The sequence below is a fragment of the Brachycentrus maculatus genome, unplaced genomic scaffold, assembly GCF_059751285.1.
Source record: "Brachycentrus maculatus isolate JH-2025_06_01 unplaced genomic scaffold, ASM5975128v1 h1tg000396l, whole genome shotgun sequence".
In the NCBI taxonomy this organism is placed as follows: Eukaryota; Metazoa; Arthropoda; class Insecta; order Trichoptera; family Brachycentridae; genus Brachycentrus; species Brachycentrus maculatus.
The window spans coordinates 1,206,578-1,224,575 of NW_028281145.1; the positions used below are offsets into that span (position 1 = coordinate 1,206,578).

Genomic DNA, 17,998 nt, shown 5'->3' on the forward strand with positions numbered 1-17,998 from the left:
TTAATAAGGTATATATCAAATAATTTTTGTTAAATATTTCACAGCATATATTTATACTCGGTGTATTTTTGGGTTTTCGGGATCTACTCTATTTTTTTTTTTTTTTAAATATATTATTTATGATTTATGCAAGTATATAACCAATGTTTGAAGCACTAACATTGTAATTTTCCGAGTTATAACTTATAAAATCACTTTGATCAGTGTTATTTAGTCTTGATAAAGAAACTGATATGGGTATGGGCTGTTCAATGTATGAGCTGAAGAGGGTGGCGCATAATAGGCCAGAATGGTAAAGGAGATGTCATTTGTCGCTGTAAAACAATCCACAAGATTGAGACCACAGAAGAAGAAAGAGGCTGCTTGCTTTGAAACCGGTAGACATTGTATTAAAGTGTAAAAACAAGATACAAAAAGTGATTTAAAAAAAAATCATAAAAAAATACTACAAAACCACTGTGATAAGCCTGCTCGTTGAAAAAACAACAGCAAAACAATAATCAAACAGCACTTAATGAAAATATTGTAATATTATCAAAAGAAATGTACCGAAGACATATATTTTACTCATTGAAACTATGAATTTTAAAAAATTAAACAAGAAAATTTTGATACAAAAAAATTTGACAGTTGCTGTGAAATGAAAATGTCAATCCCAGATTTCATCGTTCAAATAAACCGCCGAAATTGAGGTAGGTACCTATTAAATAAATAAAAATACGTCGACAGGTACTTATATGTAAAAAAAAAAACTTGACTTTCAAAAAACAGTAGAAAATAACGGAGAGCGCTGGTGTATTTTTTTTAAATAATTAAATTAATCAAATTATAAATAATTTTAAAAAATATATAAAAAAATATCTAAAAAAAATACGTCAACAGGTACTTGTATGTAAAAAAAAAACCTAGTCTTTCAAAAAACAGTAGAAAATAACGGAGGGCACTAACGTTTTTTTTTTAAATAATTTAATTAATCAAATTATAAATAATTTTAAAAATGAGGTAAAATATCTGTGAGCAGAGTGTAGTTCTTTTGGAAACATTAAAAAACAGAAATAAACAATCATAAAACAAGTGAAAAGTCACGCTACACGATAACTTAATTCGGTGTAGCCATTGTTAACATTTGTTGTAGTTCCTATTTATGAAATTACTAGGTATTCTTTTTAACAGATTTGCCTATTTATTGTAATGTAAACCATTATTAAGTGTTAAAAAAAATACTTGCATTTATATCCTCCTTCAGGTGATCCTCGTGGTAGCCATTTATAAGAATCTCTGGCTCCATGATAAATCTAAAAGAGATAAGCAATATTATTATAATTATTATTGATATTCATGTACGTGTATTTTTTAAAGTAAGATTTTATTATTTTTATTGATTGAAAATTGATAAAACATAATACTAAAATAGATTAACAGTTTGTAAGTAAATCATAAAGGGAAAAATCAAAGTTAACCTCTCCAAAAATATCGTTCTTGTACTTGGTAAGGGAGTTACAAAATGTTAAGTAAGAACAAACGTATTTTATAACTTTCAAATAAATTTAAAACAGGCAGAGTCACATGTATGTACGATAAGTACATTATTTGAGATTATGATATGAATTAATACAACTGTGATAAATATATGACTTATTACGACAAAATAATAAAATGTACATGAAATGTATATGCATTAATTTCGCAATTTTTTATTAGTGACAACATAAGTCACAGAAATGAAAAACCCACACGTAAGGTAAGGAGTGAATCAGCTCAGTGTCATTGAACCACCATTTGTAAGATTCTGATCTTTTATATTTTGAAAACTCTATATATGTTTGCCGTGTCAATTGTACATAAACATAACACAGTAAAAAGAGGTTTATTGAAAACAAATTCTATATTGAAAACTCTTTGTGGGGCAAACATTCGTAATATTTTCCAAACATCATTGTATTAGTAATGTTGATATAACACTTTATCTAACATAATAGAATTCGATGAAGCGGAAATGATAATAATCATTATGCTTTCGCTATAAACCGATAATTGCATAGAAAAACAGTGTTTACTAAAGAACTTACAACGTAATCAAGTTCAAAGGAATTTAATATATATTTTTAAATATGTAGGTATGGAAAATAATTTATACCATGTTATCGGTAACTAAAATAAAAAAAAAATTATTCTTAGTGCATTTAATTACTCTCGTAAATACATTCTACTTAACAAGTTTAAGTGCTGATAAGTAAATAATAACTTTCTATGTGCGTCACTAAACTTCACCTACGTATCGCATAATTATTCATAGGTACCAACGAACATAAACAACCAGCTGATTTTATGTTTTAGTTAATAATTCGTAATATTAATTAAATATCGTGCTCTAAGTATACAGAAATCCAATATATTGCTTAAAAAAACCTTCACCATTTGAATCAATGCTAGGCCCAAATATAGTCTCTCGGATTGTAATAGGTTGGCTTTTAGTTCTGAAGATGCACTTTTCTATCACATTATAAGATTTTTCTCTACCACTATGAGGTGTTTTGCCCCCTTCTTCCCAGACGTGCAAATGAATTCTTAAATAAAATTGTAGGCAATTTTGTTTATCTCAGTTTCATTCGCCCATCGGTTTATTTTACGGGTTTCTCCGTGAGCATTGAAATTTTAGTTTTATTTTTTTTAGTTACGTATGTGTATATATATATAAGTAATTTTTTTGCGCTTATAAAATAATAAATTGACTAACCCAAATATAGTGAAACATTTATGGGTTTTAAAAGGTGCGGTAATCTCCTATTACATATTCTTAAAAACCCGCGACGCCAGTTTCGCAGTAAAGGGTCGCTATTGCGTCGCGGCGGCGACGCCTGTATGTCTAGCAGCCAATCCCCAGATAGAGATACTCATATACCTCTGCGGTAGGCTGTCTTATGGTTTATAATCTTGTAAGAGTATGGGTATACAACCCCGAGTGCCTTGGCCTTTACCTCTTCTTAACTAATAGTACCTACTATTTCTCCTTTATTTCTCTTTCTATAAGGCATTAATGTCCTTCACTCTTGTTTCGCTTATATCACCCATATCCCATGAAATATATTTCACTCCCAATCTCCAAAATCTGAAGCACAGAACTGATCACCTTGCCTACGTATAATTAACATCACGTATATTCGCTGTATGCGGACAGATTTCAACGTAGATTAATGCAACAGCAAAAACTTTATTACCCAGGTAGGTACCATTTGAGACGTTCTGAAAATTTACATTTTATGTTCAATATTATGCACTACAAAAGAAATTAATTATACTCTTTTGATAAGCACTTATTTTTATATATACCGTAATTATTTAATTTTGCTTTAAAACAAATGTTTTAATATTATAGGGTAATCACATGTTTATCACTTGGTCTGCTGTTATATATTATATAACTGACTGAAACTGATTATCATCCGACCCCTGATAACCAATTGACCGTCCGACACAAGTCTGTAAATAGAATGATCCAAAAAGCATAGGAACGCATTGATATCTAATAAAACCCTTTTTGTGTATTTATCTTTCTCCATAATTTCGATTTTAGTCTAGAAATGTTTGTCATTAAAAATGAAAGTGAAATAATTCGAACAACAATATTACATGCATTAAAAAGGTTGTTCTAATTACTTCACATTAATTTTAATACCAAAAAATAATAATAAACAGATGTCACCAATGAAGATTTTGAATTTAAAATACGAGGCATCCTTGTCAAATTAAATATAAGTTGAATTAAAAAAAAAAAATCTGTTGAACCAATCAATGAGAAATCAGAAGATACACACACACACACACATATATATATATATAAATATAAATATATAACTATATAAATATATATATATATATATATATATATATATATATATATATATATATATATATATATATATATATATATATATATATATATATATATATATATATATATGTATATATATATATATAAATATAGTACATATATTTTTTTTTCAAAAAATTACACAAGTGTGTAAAATTTAAACAAAATAAACACCAAGGTAAAAATCACGTTATGCCATATAATACCGTCTCTACGCATATTAAATATAATATTTTATTTTTTAAACCACAGAGTCTGCATGTAAATAGCAATATTATGCACATAGGCAACATTTTTATGGGAAAAATACCACAAATATTATCTTTTAACCAATAATATTAATCCGCTCAAAGTTCATAATGTTCAAAATATTTTAAATAAAATAAGATAGTTTACGATTCTAAATGAGCAAGAGTCGAGTTTTTTTAAATTTGCTCTCGACCAAAGTTTAATGTACCGACTGGTACCTACCCGCGCAAAAAGCATATTTTTGTACGGGTTTTTTCAATCTAGATACTTAAGAAAAACTCAGTAATTTAATTTAAGAATGTAAATTAGATCGTAAGTATGATACATAAATAAATTAAATTAATAATTCGCGAATAAAAATGTAACTATCGAAAAAAAGACAATTTAGTCAATGATAAAACATAATATTACTCATGTAATTAATACCTATAACGGAATTTAGAAACGTGTAGGGCAAGGGTAATTGGGTAAAGTAAAGCAATTAGAATATCCTGAAAATAACGCTACCATGGCATTAAGCTATTTTTGCTGTTTTATTTATTTTTGTACAGAAAAAAAAGTTATTTTTCTTGCTTCGTATGAAAACTATAACCGTTTTAAGAATTAATTGATTTTAAATAGTCTTTATATGTAACAAAACTTTGATTAACTAGAGCTTCTTGTAGTATTTAAAATCCTAATATACATACACATATATCTCTGTATATATATATATATATATATATATATATTTATATATATATATATATATATATATATATATATATATATATATATATATATATATATATATATATAAATATATATACATATATATATATATATATATATATATATATATATATATATATATATATATATATATATATATATATATATATATATATATATATATATATATATATATATATGTGTATATATTTATAAAACTCCACCTAAAAATCCACCTACAAACCACATTAGGTGGCTTGGCCCTTAAAAAAATGGCCTCGTGGCCAAACGCATATATATATATATAACAAAAACCTTCTACCATAAGAAAAAAAACAAAAATATGCAAAATAATTATCCGCAACAAATCAAAAGCCTTTTTGATAAAGGCAAAAAAAAACAAGAAAAACTATTGAATGAAATTAGCACTTAACATTTTTATTTATTCAATTTACACTCAATACGAAACTTAATTTTATTAAATTTACATTATTCATTAGCTTTATGAGTAAGTACGGCTGATACAAAAGTCTATTGTGATATTCAAACCTTGAAACTATAAAAGGATGCTAATAAATCTTAAAGAATACACATTAAAGGAAAAACCGAAAGGATTCATATGAAAAAGTTAATTTTAATTTTAATATAATATAACATGTCAATATCGGTGAAATGAATCTTTTTTGTTCTTTGTTAAACTTGGAACGTGAAAAATTGAATGGCGTTGTTTATTTTGCGATGCGATGTTTTAATTTTCTTAATTATTTCTTTAAAAACCGGTAATTTAGTATAAGTATACGTGTAAGTAAAAGGCTCGTTAATTTCGTTATATAGATTTTAACCAAGGTGCATAGATTTCACATTTCTTCCGCTTTTTTGAGATATTATTTTATTTTTTACTTCAGAGGAATATCAAACTCCTTTAAATGACTAATTTAAATGACTAATTTACCTTAATTGTAACTAATTTGAGTTTTAATTTGCGTATTCAGTTTTGATTAGTATGTATTATATCAGTATGCGATATTTTACAGGTGCATTGTATTATTATTCAATAATTAGCATATTTTCTAAGGTACCTACTGTAATATGACTTTTGCTAGCATTGTGTCAACGTTTGATTAAACTATGCATGCAATAGGAGAAATTTTAGAAATGTAATGTTACGCTATTGGTAAATATGTATTATATATATAAATTGTTCTTGAAAAATACATTGGTTTGCTTATTTGAAGTTTCAAATGGAAAAGGATTAATCCGACATATACTTTTCATTATTCTAGCATTAATTACTGTATAGGGTCAGGATGGTAGATTATATCCAAATGTTGTCAAACTATTAGCATCATCAGAATTAGTTGGCTGATTTTCTCACTGACAACACTGATTATAAAATTTGTAAGTTTCAACTTTAATTTATGAATTGTTTTATTAATTTCTTTCGGATCCCAAAACTATAAAATGAATTTGTAGATGAATAGGGTTTAAAATTCGTTATATTCAAAATGCATTATTTATTTTATTTTATTTACATGTGGATTTATTGTTTATGTTATAAGTTATTACGTGTATCTTAAAATATTTTTTAAATGTATGATTAATAAATAAGTAAGATAAATCCCCCCTCTTTACCATTTTCATTCATTCGCTAGTCACTTCGTCGATAGTGGAATCCCATTTTGCACATACCAAGATTAACACAATAAAGATCATTTCGGAATTACTCAAATAAGATTATTAGTAATCCGCTTAATATTATCACATAATATACATCTTGGATCGTTTTTGCATAATAATAACAGCTTAATCTATGTTTAATTTATTATTATTATTTCTTTTTTCACAATCCACCATAAGCCAGAGATATGCAAGAAAATAAACAGGCGCATGAATTAGATAAGTGGAAAGAGAAAAATTAGTCCCAAAAAAGGAAGAATATTAAATGTTTTCGAATTCTTGCGTTTTGCGACAATTTGTCGAAAGTAATTATAGCGAAAATATATACGAAAAATATTTGTTTTGTAACACAACCTTTTTATTTTGTTTATCTCTTGTGTAATTTGAGATATATAGTATGCCCTAGTTAATGTATTTCTGATGGGATTAGGAAGAGATAGGCCAAAGACAAGAAAAATACATTTAATTGCCTACTTGATAAGTTTTTACATAGGTAGCATATTATTTGGGTGAAATCAGAAATAGGTAAAAATAATTATTTTCTCAGCAAGGTACCAGTTATAAAGACGATATAAAAAGTTACAAAGATTAGATAGTAATTACTGAGTTCGCTGAAGTAGACTGATGCATGTTTTAAAAAAAATAACTAGCAACATTTTATATTTTTCGCCCTCGGTAAGAGAAAACTTAGAGGGGGTAACTTTATTGTAACTTAAATTGTAACTTGTAATTATGTATGAATATGATGAAATAAATAAGATTTTTACTGGCATAAATATTTAAAATTAATTCTTACGCATTCATTATTTAAAATATAATTAGGTACGTATTAAATAGTAATAAAATATTATTAGTACTTAATATGTAAAAAAAACGAAATTGTATCAAACGCCTTGTAAAAAGCTATGAAATTAATGAAGGCCGCATTCGAAAACAGGTTTAAACGTTATGTTTTGGAGATGAACGACCATTGACAACACTTGCAGATCCACTGACGGAGATTAAATAAATAAATTTTATCAACGCACTTTCTGGCATGAATAGTAGACCGATGCTTTTTTTTAAATTTTGAGAATTGACTTAAAAATATGGTAACCATTGTTGTCTTACAATTCAATAAAATACGGGTAGTATAATTTTGATCGTATTAATATTCAATAATTTCATTAAACCATTACATTAATAAATAAATTCCTGATTTTCTAATAAAAAAAATTACTTCAGCAAATTTTAACGTTTTAATGTACTTCGCATGCCGCTCGAGAGCCTTAATCAGGCTTGCTTCTTATACAAGTTCATCAGTATTCCGCCACCCAAGAGCTAGTGGACCTCTTGGGTGGCGAGGGTGGGGTTCAGGCGAGAACTGCTGACAATTTGTCAGCAGTTCTCGCCTGAACTTCGGGACGCGGACCAGACTTGTGAAGATGCAAATGCTAGTTGGCGGCCGAGAGAAGAGGTTGGTGGCAGTTTGTTACTTCCACATATTCAACATAGGGAGCGGATATGAATTTAAAATGTTTTTAACATATATAAATATAAAGAAACATTAAAAAATATATATATGGTTTGTGTTTAAGAAACGCAAACTAAATTTTTAAACAACTCGAAGAAATTAAAATAAATTTCGTTTTTCATTATTAAGATAAAGAATGAATCTGGACTTAGTATTTTTTGTTACATGAAAATAGTTTTAAAAAAAACGAAAGTTTGTATTTTGGGGCGCAGAACAATATAATTTTGTTTTAACGGTTTCTAAAGTATATAATGAAAATAAAATAATAAATGAAAAAACAAAGCCCTATTGTTAGATTCGCTATTTTTACTCACGTAAATTAATTAAATTGAACAACAATTATAAAGATTTTTACACTTTTATTTTATTTCACCAGTGACCGGGTTTCATCGTTATCGACATCACCAGACTGGTCAGATATCGGTAACGACGAAACCCGGTCATAGGTCAAATAAAATAAAAGTGGAATAAACGATATACATATGTAGTTATATTATAATATAAAATACAGATTCTTCAAGAAATATCAGTACAAATCTTAAATCACGTAAATAAACTCCAATTCCTAAAATGCAATAGTTATTTTTAGTGCATGTAACATTCGTAAAATTCTCTGTGCTAAACAATTGAACACCGACATATTTTGGTAGTAATGTACACACAGTTAATAAAACATAATAAAAACAACAACAAAAAATGCTTTCATGCCTAAGAACTGAGAAAGCATTTTGACCTACAAAAGAGGCTGTTGTCCCCGTTAGCTCCGTAGAACATCAAATGGAGCACAACTTGGAACTTTCTCGTCTACTCATCTTTGCGGCACTATACATAATTATCCGATGTCTTTATTCGCTTTGGACACTATGGTCATTATTCAATAGTCCGGAAAACGGACACGATTACAGTACATAATTCCTTCAGTAACTACGTTGTTCGTTTTTTTCGCAGATATAAAAAATATAAAAATACTATTATTGTACATAAGAATCGACTGATTTAGAAACAGCAACTGAGATTACCAGTTGCATAACGAATTTGCAAATGTGACATGAAGATTCAAACCCGTTTTACATATTACAAGAAATTTATATACGTATTAATTTTGTATTAATTGATCTTTACGTCCAGGAAAAATATGATTTAAATATAATACATAATAAATGCAATACAGTATTTAAAACTTTGATTTGAGTGTTTATAAAGTGTTATTTTAGCATAATTTTTATTTGTGATTACGTGCTTTACATATGATATGTAAGATTTTTAAATCCATAACACATTATAAAAAAAATTAAAAAATATTTTCACCATTACGAGCCAAGTCCAGGGATGGGATTAAAATGGAAAGATGCACAGTGTAGATAACTTTATATTTAGGTCTGGTGGTCGATTACAGTGGATAAATTTTATTATACTTTCTTATTTTTAAACGTTTTGTGAAAAAGTATTTATGGTAAATTGTATTTATTTTACTGAATAAAGGTAAATGCAAAATGTATCTAATCTACACTGTACAACAATATACCAATTGTGCCCTTAATATCCGAGAAAAAGATTTTAATTATAGAATTAATCGACTATTTTCGATAAAGAGAGTTCACTGTTCCGAAATTGACTCCCATACTTCCTCAAAAAGTCTAAGGTTGTAATCGTATGGGTTTATAGTACATTTTGTGACAAATACTGCTATTCACCCTAATGGTTTTTTTTTTAAATATGGAATGGCGTTGCACATGTAATACAATACATTTGCCAATGTCAAGTTAATTGAATTCTTAATTATAAAATATGAGACTATAAATTATAAAGATAAACTATAAATTTATTGCATTTAATTTCAGAAAAACAACTAACAGTCTGTACAAAATTGGGTTCCTGCTCGCCAGGATGAGATGGATATCTGTAGGGAGGGGAATAAACGGAGCCAGAGATTTAAAAAAATTCGGCATTTGGTCATTTATTGGGCAAACAAAGAATATATGTTTAAGCACCCTAATGGTTGGCATGTTTAAATCAAGTGTTTAAACACATGATTTTGAATACGTTTAAAATGGGAACTAAATTTCCCACTACAAAATCTCTTGAAGATTTAGTTTATTTTATAGTTAAAACTATTACACAACTGATACCTTGCAAAATATGGAAATGTGTATGAATAAGTTTAGAGAATTGCCCATCAGATCTATCGTTCTTTGGGTAAGGAAAAACTGATGATTTTTTTCTAATTAGTAATGAGAAAATTCCTGGGCGATTTATTATACAAAAACTCAGAAAAGTCTTTGATGATAAAGCTTCGTTAGGATTAACCATTTTATAATAATTGATGTCTAAATCAATAAAATTAAATTGAAAAATTACCCACAAATAGACATTTTTTTATTGGATATTTATTCAGAATGAAGTTAAGTGCGACGATTTGTAATCAAATAGTTAAATGTCGTAGGCAATATTATTTTTTTATGTCCATGCCTGCGATTCATGATACAAATATAACATACACAGGACTTTGAACAAGAAGGAAAAAATGTGAGGATTTATCTCTTTGGTGCGTAATGTTATAATAAATTGTAAATCAGTGGTAAAATATTGACCAATTTTGTTTTTAAAAACATACGAAGGTTTTTCACATACTTGGTTGGTGAATAGGTCAACATTGATCATAGATCTGTGGTGCGTTGGGTACGCCATTCTTCTGACCCCTGGCCGCACCCAATTTGATGCATAGAACACCGCAACAGATCGATATGGTGTTTAACTTAACTTAATCGATAATTCTGTTAAGACAAGACAATCAGTCATACACTCTAGATTGTTGGATTCGAGGAATATATTCGATACGATAAAAAGAAAGAGGAGAGTAATTCAAATGGCTAAGGTACTCAGGTTTACATACGTAAGTTGAGTAGTCTCCTCAAGGAAAATAAATAGGATCGCACTTTTTCCAACCCATATGCACAGCCAATGGTACTAGGGCACTATATATTAGCAGTGTTATCATGACCGTTGAATACATGAAGGAAATGTGATCAGCCCTGCGCTTCAGATACCAGTTAAGGATAATATAAAATAAATATTAAAGTGTAAAAAAATCATTAATATTTATTTAATGTTACCCTGGACTGGTCCCTGAAGTCCAGGAGTGATCATCTTGCCTTAATGTAAGTAATGATCAAAATAACACTGCATCGATACGATGCAGTGCCCTATGCACCATTGAGTGTGGATAAGGGTCAGAAGAAGAAGAAACATTAATGTGAAAAATCACTTATACGAGTATTTAATTTGACCTTATATATATGTTTACATTTATTTTATTTGCTACATATTTTTTCAAATAGATAATATGTTATAATTTCGTGAATTTGTTTGTGAAATATTGTTATCTTTAATTATTTTCAATACTAAAATATAAACCAATTTAAAGTTCGTATGTACAACATTTACAACGTACAAATTCAACATACGTCCGCCTCCGTAGTGTAATGGTCAGCACGCTCGGCTACCGTTCTGGAGGTCCCGGGTTCGATTCCCAGGTGGGGTCAAATAAATATTACTGATTTTTTCACTGTAATATTTATTCAATATTACCCTGGACTGGTACCTGAAACGGAGGGCTGATCACCTTTCCTTCATGTGTAAACGATCAAGATAACACTGCGTTTATATGAAGCAGTGCCCTATGCACCATTGGGGTGCGGATAAGGGTTTTATTTATTATTATTATTATGTACAACATTTAAACACTAGGAATACTTTTAACTTCAATTTATAACTGAAAAACCTTTTTTGCAAAAGAATAATGACTTTACAAAAAAATATTACGTACGTAGTACATTATTTTATTTAGGTATAAATTAAAAATATATTTATAATGTATACAATTTGATATAATTCAATAAATAAAAACATTAATAATATATTTAATAAATATTATGTATTATCTTCTAATGATGCTTATTATGTCATATCATGAACTTCGATTCTTCGTGACGAACGATGGGAAGTGGACGCTATATGCCAGGGATGGCGTACCTATGGTACGCGTGCCATAGGTGGCACGCGAGACGATTTGCATGGCGCGAATTAAGAGAAAAAAGTGATTATACAAAAAAAAAATTTTTTTAGAAATAGTATAATAAATTCAAAACATATTTAAATAGTATTATCTATTTTCTTCGTTCATCAATAATTTCGCAAACGGCGTGATAAGTAGACTTACAGACGAAAGTACTGCTGCTTGTTTTCTATTAAAAGCTATCAGGTGTGAACCCGATATTTAAAAAAATGGCATCTGGCATCCAATAACAAAAATCGCACTTATAATGAAGTTTTAAGGGTTTTAATAAGTACCTAATTAATTTGTGGTGTATAAATGCTTTGTTTATAATAAAAATCTGTTACACAAACATTATTGCATTTTTATTTCCATGGATATGTGGCACGCGACATATAATATTGAAAAAAATAATTGGCTCAAAAAGGTTCGTTATCCCTGCTACGTGCAAAGGTGCATTATTACGTAGGATATTCAATTTATTTACATATTCAAGTGGAATTTCACATAATTATATATTTTTTTTAAAACATACTTCCTTCATTCGACAGTGCCTAAGATAAGTATGTTTTATAACAATAAATATATGTGATTATAAAGGGTCCGCCAAATAACTTTTTTTTTTTGAAAAAAGGGCGCAAAACATCGAGTGTAGCTTCGGCTGTGTGGCACGTAGCGCCGTCCTGTTGAAACCAAATGTTGCCAATATCCTCCTCTTCAATTTTTGTGAACAAAAATCCGTTCAACATGGCCCGATAACGATCGCCATTGACTGTAACGGCCACTCCTTGCTCATTTTCAAAGAAAAATGGCCCAATTATGCCTCTGGACCAAAATCCGCACCAAACAGTGACTCGTTTTGGGTGTACCGGCTTTTCAATGTATGCGTGCGGGTTTTCTGTGCCCCAAATACGACAATTTTGCTTGTTTACATACCCGCCAAGATCAAAATGAGCTTCATCCGAAAAGATGATTTTTTTGGCAAAATCGGCATCTTCTGTAAGTCGATCGCAGGCCCACTCAGCGAAGCGAAAACGCATTGGATGGTCAGTTGGCTTCAACTCCTGAACCAATTGGACTTTGTATGGCGTCATACCAAGGTCTTTATGCAAAATTCGTCTCAATGATGTCTCCGAAATGTTCAATTGTTGAGAACGACGGTGAATTGATGTTGATGGCGCTTCACGCACACTTTCTGCCACAACATCGATATTCTCGGGTGTACGCACTGTTTTTGGCTTTTCACGCTTTGGTTTATCGATGAGGATGCCAGTTTCTTTCACTTTTTTCACAAGATAACGAACATACGGAGCTGACGGTGCTTCTCTTCTTCCAAAAACCGTACGCAATTTTCGCACACATTCTGCAACATTACCATGATTTTCAAAGTAATGTCGCAATATTTCCCAGCGTTGTTCAAGCGTATACACAACCATATTCGCTCAGCGGAAGGATAAAACTAATTATCTGTCAAATCAGACATGAGCTAAGTGTTACCATTCACGAAATAAGCACTAGTTAAAAAAAAAAAACTTTAGATGGCGGACCCTTTACTATCCTTGGTATTATGTACTGCACTAGAGACTAGAAAGAGTAGTGTTAAAAATATTTGTATCATGAATTATGCTCATTAAAAATAACGCTTTAGAAAAGTCACATAATATCAAATAAAAATAAAAACATTTGTTATATATGGATGTACATCAAAGTTCTTGCAACCTTTAAATTATATCCTCCATTACCGGGTTTCCCAAACTGTGTTCTGCTTGAATAGGTGTTCCGCAAAAATTCGGAATGATTTTAATCTATATGTATTACAAACTAAAGTATAGATATAATAAAATAGGAAAATGGGAATTACCAAACATGAAAAAATAAACCAAGTGTTCCGTTTAAACTTCTGGATTTGCGAAGTATTCCATCGCAGAAAATGTTTTGGAAACCCTGCTCTAGTAAATTAGCAGTACTCAAAACATAACCATGATTTTTAATGATGATGGATGAGGGAAGGATACAGGGTGTGAAGAGCTATCCAGTGTATATTTTTTGTTTAAAGTTTTTGAACAGCCAAATTTTTACATGATTTGTGAATACATGTCAATTACTTTTTTTATGTGAAAAAAACTAGCAGTAGCCAAAACATAGTAATATTTATGTTTTTCTTTAATCTTTTAGTGATACGGGGGTTTTTTATGCCATGGTTACTGGGCACGAGCGACAGATATTAATAATTTTAAATAATTATCATTCAGATAACCTCTCAATATCTAAAACAAGAGGTCAAACTGTCATTCGAATTATTACAATCTTAAAAACACGTATCATCTGGCCACGATGTGATGTGTATTTAAAAAAATATATGTTTGAGTCATTTATTACACTTTCCACGTTCCACGAAACGATAGTACAATCAGTATTTTGAATAAAAATTTAACTCTTTGAATATTTTTGATCCCGACATGACTTTAACTCTGTAAGCCGATAGAGATTATAATTTAATATTATTATCTCATGATATTTTCTAAAGTTGTTGGCAAAGTCCACTCGTTGTCAAATATCCGTTATTTACATTATCTTACTGCGTGTTGTACCTACCCTTATCATGTTAGATGGTGTTTTTTATCGTTTATTATATTATTATTAGGATAACATTTTTTTTAAATTTAACATTTTGACCATATCAAGTTTACATCAATCAACAATATTTCTATACTTTATATATTAAAATCAAATACCGATTACAGTATACTAAGTTGTCCATCATGATATATGGAATCGAATGCAGAGCGGACACCGCAGTCCCAAAAAACGCGCTAGAGTACCTATCAGAAATGAAGACTCTAAGATGCATATAGGCAAGAGTCTACGGGACAGAATAAGGAACACAAGGAAAAGTGTAAAATTTCTAAACGTTATTTGAGAAAAGTACAAAAATAATACTCAATATTAACTTTTATATATTTGATTAAAATAGAGCAGTTAACCCACAATTAAGAAGAAATACTACATGAAGGCTTCTTGACGAGGGAAGAATTCTTGTATTTGTCTTGGGTCAACTTGATATTACTTACATTTTTTTCAAGTATGAATAGAATAATACTACTATATATGCAATATTAAATAATAAGTGTGTACAACTGATATACATTCTCAAAATAATCTGAGTTGTGAGTATAAGAACAGGGGTTAAAAAGGTTATTGCTAGCAATACCTACGTAATATCAAAGTACATATACATAAATATATATACATATATATATATATATATATATATATATATATATATATATATACATATATTTATATATGTATATATATATATATATATATATATATATATATATATATATATATATATATATATATATATATATATATATATATATATATATATATATATATATATATATATATATATATATATAAATATATAAATATATATATATATATATATATATATATATAAATATATAAATATATATATATATATATATATATATATATATATATATATATATATATATATATATATTATATATAAATATTATATATATATATATATAAATATATATATATATGTATATATATATATATATATATATATATATATATATATATATATATATATATATATATATATATATATATATATATATATATATATATATATATATATATATATATATACATATATATATATATATATATATATATATATATATATATATATATATATATATATATATATATATATATATATATATATATATATATATATATATATATATATATATATATATATATATATATATATATATAATATAATACATAACATATGATGTACTTTACGTGTTTTGAAAAATCTCATTCCAAAAATTAAATATAGTAACAAATTTGATCTCTTGCACGTGCAATTTTGTTTGCTTCTCTTCTAACATGTCTTGTATCAGAGAGGGATTTAAATGTGCTTTATTTGTTGTTACCGAAATTTTAAAAAATCCACCGGCTGGTCGAGGGTGAAAAGGGGGTTTAGAGTCAATGTGCTGTAGAGAAGAAACGAAGAACTTCTCGACAGAAGTCAACAACTCTTCAGCCAATCAGATTTAGTGAATGAGATGCACTTGGCACATATTTAGCTTATTGGTTTCATTCCAAAAAAACAGCTATGATGCGCTTTAAGATATGTTCCGAGTGATCACAATTGGATCCAGCCACACTTCAGCATCAGAGTTGATATAACAAGCACATACTGTGTTGTTTATATAGTGTGTGTGTGTGTTTTCTTCGAATAAAAATTGCTTAGTTTTCTCCGAAATGGAACGATTATTTTTGTGGAATATTTTTTTCTAACTTTACATAGTCCGTGATATATAATACATATGTATGTGATTTTATCAATGAAATGAGGGAAAATTACGACAACTACAGCAATCATTACTACCCCCTCGTGTACAAAATATTGTTGCTATTTTCCATTTGATTATTAATTCGTAACTATGTGTTCTTATTATTTCATAGACTTCTCAAATGGATGAAATTATACTTGAATAAATAAACAATTCTACTTAAGCTTTATTTGGGATACCAAAAAAAAATATAAGAGAAAATCAAAAGTACTGATATAGCAGAGTACCTAATAAAATAATCTAAATATGCATTAATTTTTACGGATGCTTTTCGAACCGAGTTTCTATACGTTGCAATTTACAAACCACGTTACAGTTAGAAGCCTAACTTTTATTTTACCATCCGCATGATCAATATTTAGTAGCTCGAAGCTGTTTAAGGAATTCTTGAGACACAGCTATACACATATTTACAAATAATTATCATTCTTGAATCTTCAACTAACCAGACAAATGAATAATATAGCAACTGTATGTGATAATAAATAAACGTAAATTGATTTCCTGCAACTCAATCTCATGCACTATAGTGCATCATGTTTAAATTCTAATACAGTACCAAAATAAATATTTATATGTCAATGCCAGATTCACATAACACAAGTGGTATACATGTGGAACACTCTTAAAAGTATTTAAATTATATTATCTGCATTCTTGATTCATGTATAATTAATATTAAAATCTTAATTCATGTACTGAAAAATTATTAACCCATTTGTTAAATTTGTAAACAATAACAAAAATAATGTTTTGTAAACGAAGTTTTATTTTTATTATATTTGTAAATAATATGGTTATTATAAAAATTCCTTACCGTATTATGTTAGTTCAGTTCACCTTTTCTGACATAAACTTGGAAATTGTTTTCCCGAAACGAATACAGACAAATTTGAAAAAGAAGGCGCGAGACGACCACACCGACCGGTGTTGTAAAATCAACTAGTTCGAGCAGTTTGTGTCCGGTAAACTCAATCCACTATCCACTCTCGAGTGATTATTATTACAATAATGCCAACGAAGAATTTTGCTTCAGAGGCTTCGATGCATATGACAGCAGACGTGTTTTTAGAATTTTGGCTACTTTTGTCAAGTCAGCAGTTCCGATAAAAGAAGAACTGGTACTCTAACAAGGTATTAAAAAACTGATAACTTTATTAATAAAAATACAATATTGTTTTTTTTTATCCAGTAAGTATATTACAATAAATTGATTTGAAGACACTTTAATGGAATAAGTTTACATTCATATACTTAAATTTGATTTTCAAAAGAATGATAATATTTACCCGAACAAAAACAACAAAAAATACAGAAAGAATATTTGTGATTTCTAAGTCATTGAAGATGCAATGAAATATAAGTAATAATGATTTTTATGGTTAGTGTCGCAGACCGTGGAGTCAGCGTTTTTAGATTCGATCCATTTAGTTCAATTTGGCACAAGGCGTCTATATACTTTAAAGGTACTGATTTAAATCATAAATATATAGTTAATTTATTATATTTAAATCGCG

At 28.4% G+C, this 17,998-nt stretch overlaps 1 protein-coding gene across 2 annotated transcripts in view; it reads right to left on the reverse strand.

Annotated features, from left to right (window-relative positions):
* The window catches only part of bgm (acyl-CoA synthetase bubblegum family member 1), a 30,936-nt gene extending 13,445 nt beyond the window's left edge, over positions 1-17,491 (reverse strand). The window contains exons 1-2 of one of the 2 annotated variants that reach the window (XM_088270835.1): positions 17,299-17,491; positions 1,229-1,295 (exon numbers count right to left, since the gene is read on the reverse strand). In XM_088270835.1, the coding sequence (XP_088126961.1) occupies positions 1,229-1,288 (60 nt within the window). In that variant the 5' untranslated portion in view covers positions 1,289-1,295; positions 17,299-17,491. Of the gene's footprint in view, positions 1-549; positions 624-1,228; positions 1,296-17,298 lie in introns of those variants that run through there. The other variant, XM_088270836.1, reaches the window with a different exon arrangement.
* Between the last annotated feature and the right edge of the window lie 507 nt (positions 17,492-17,998).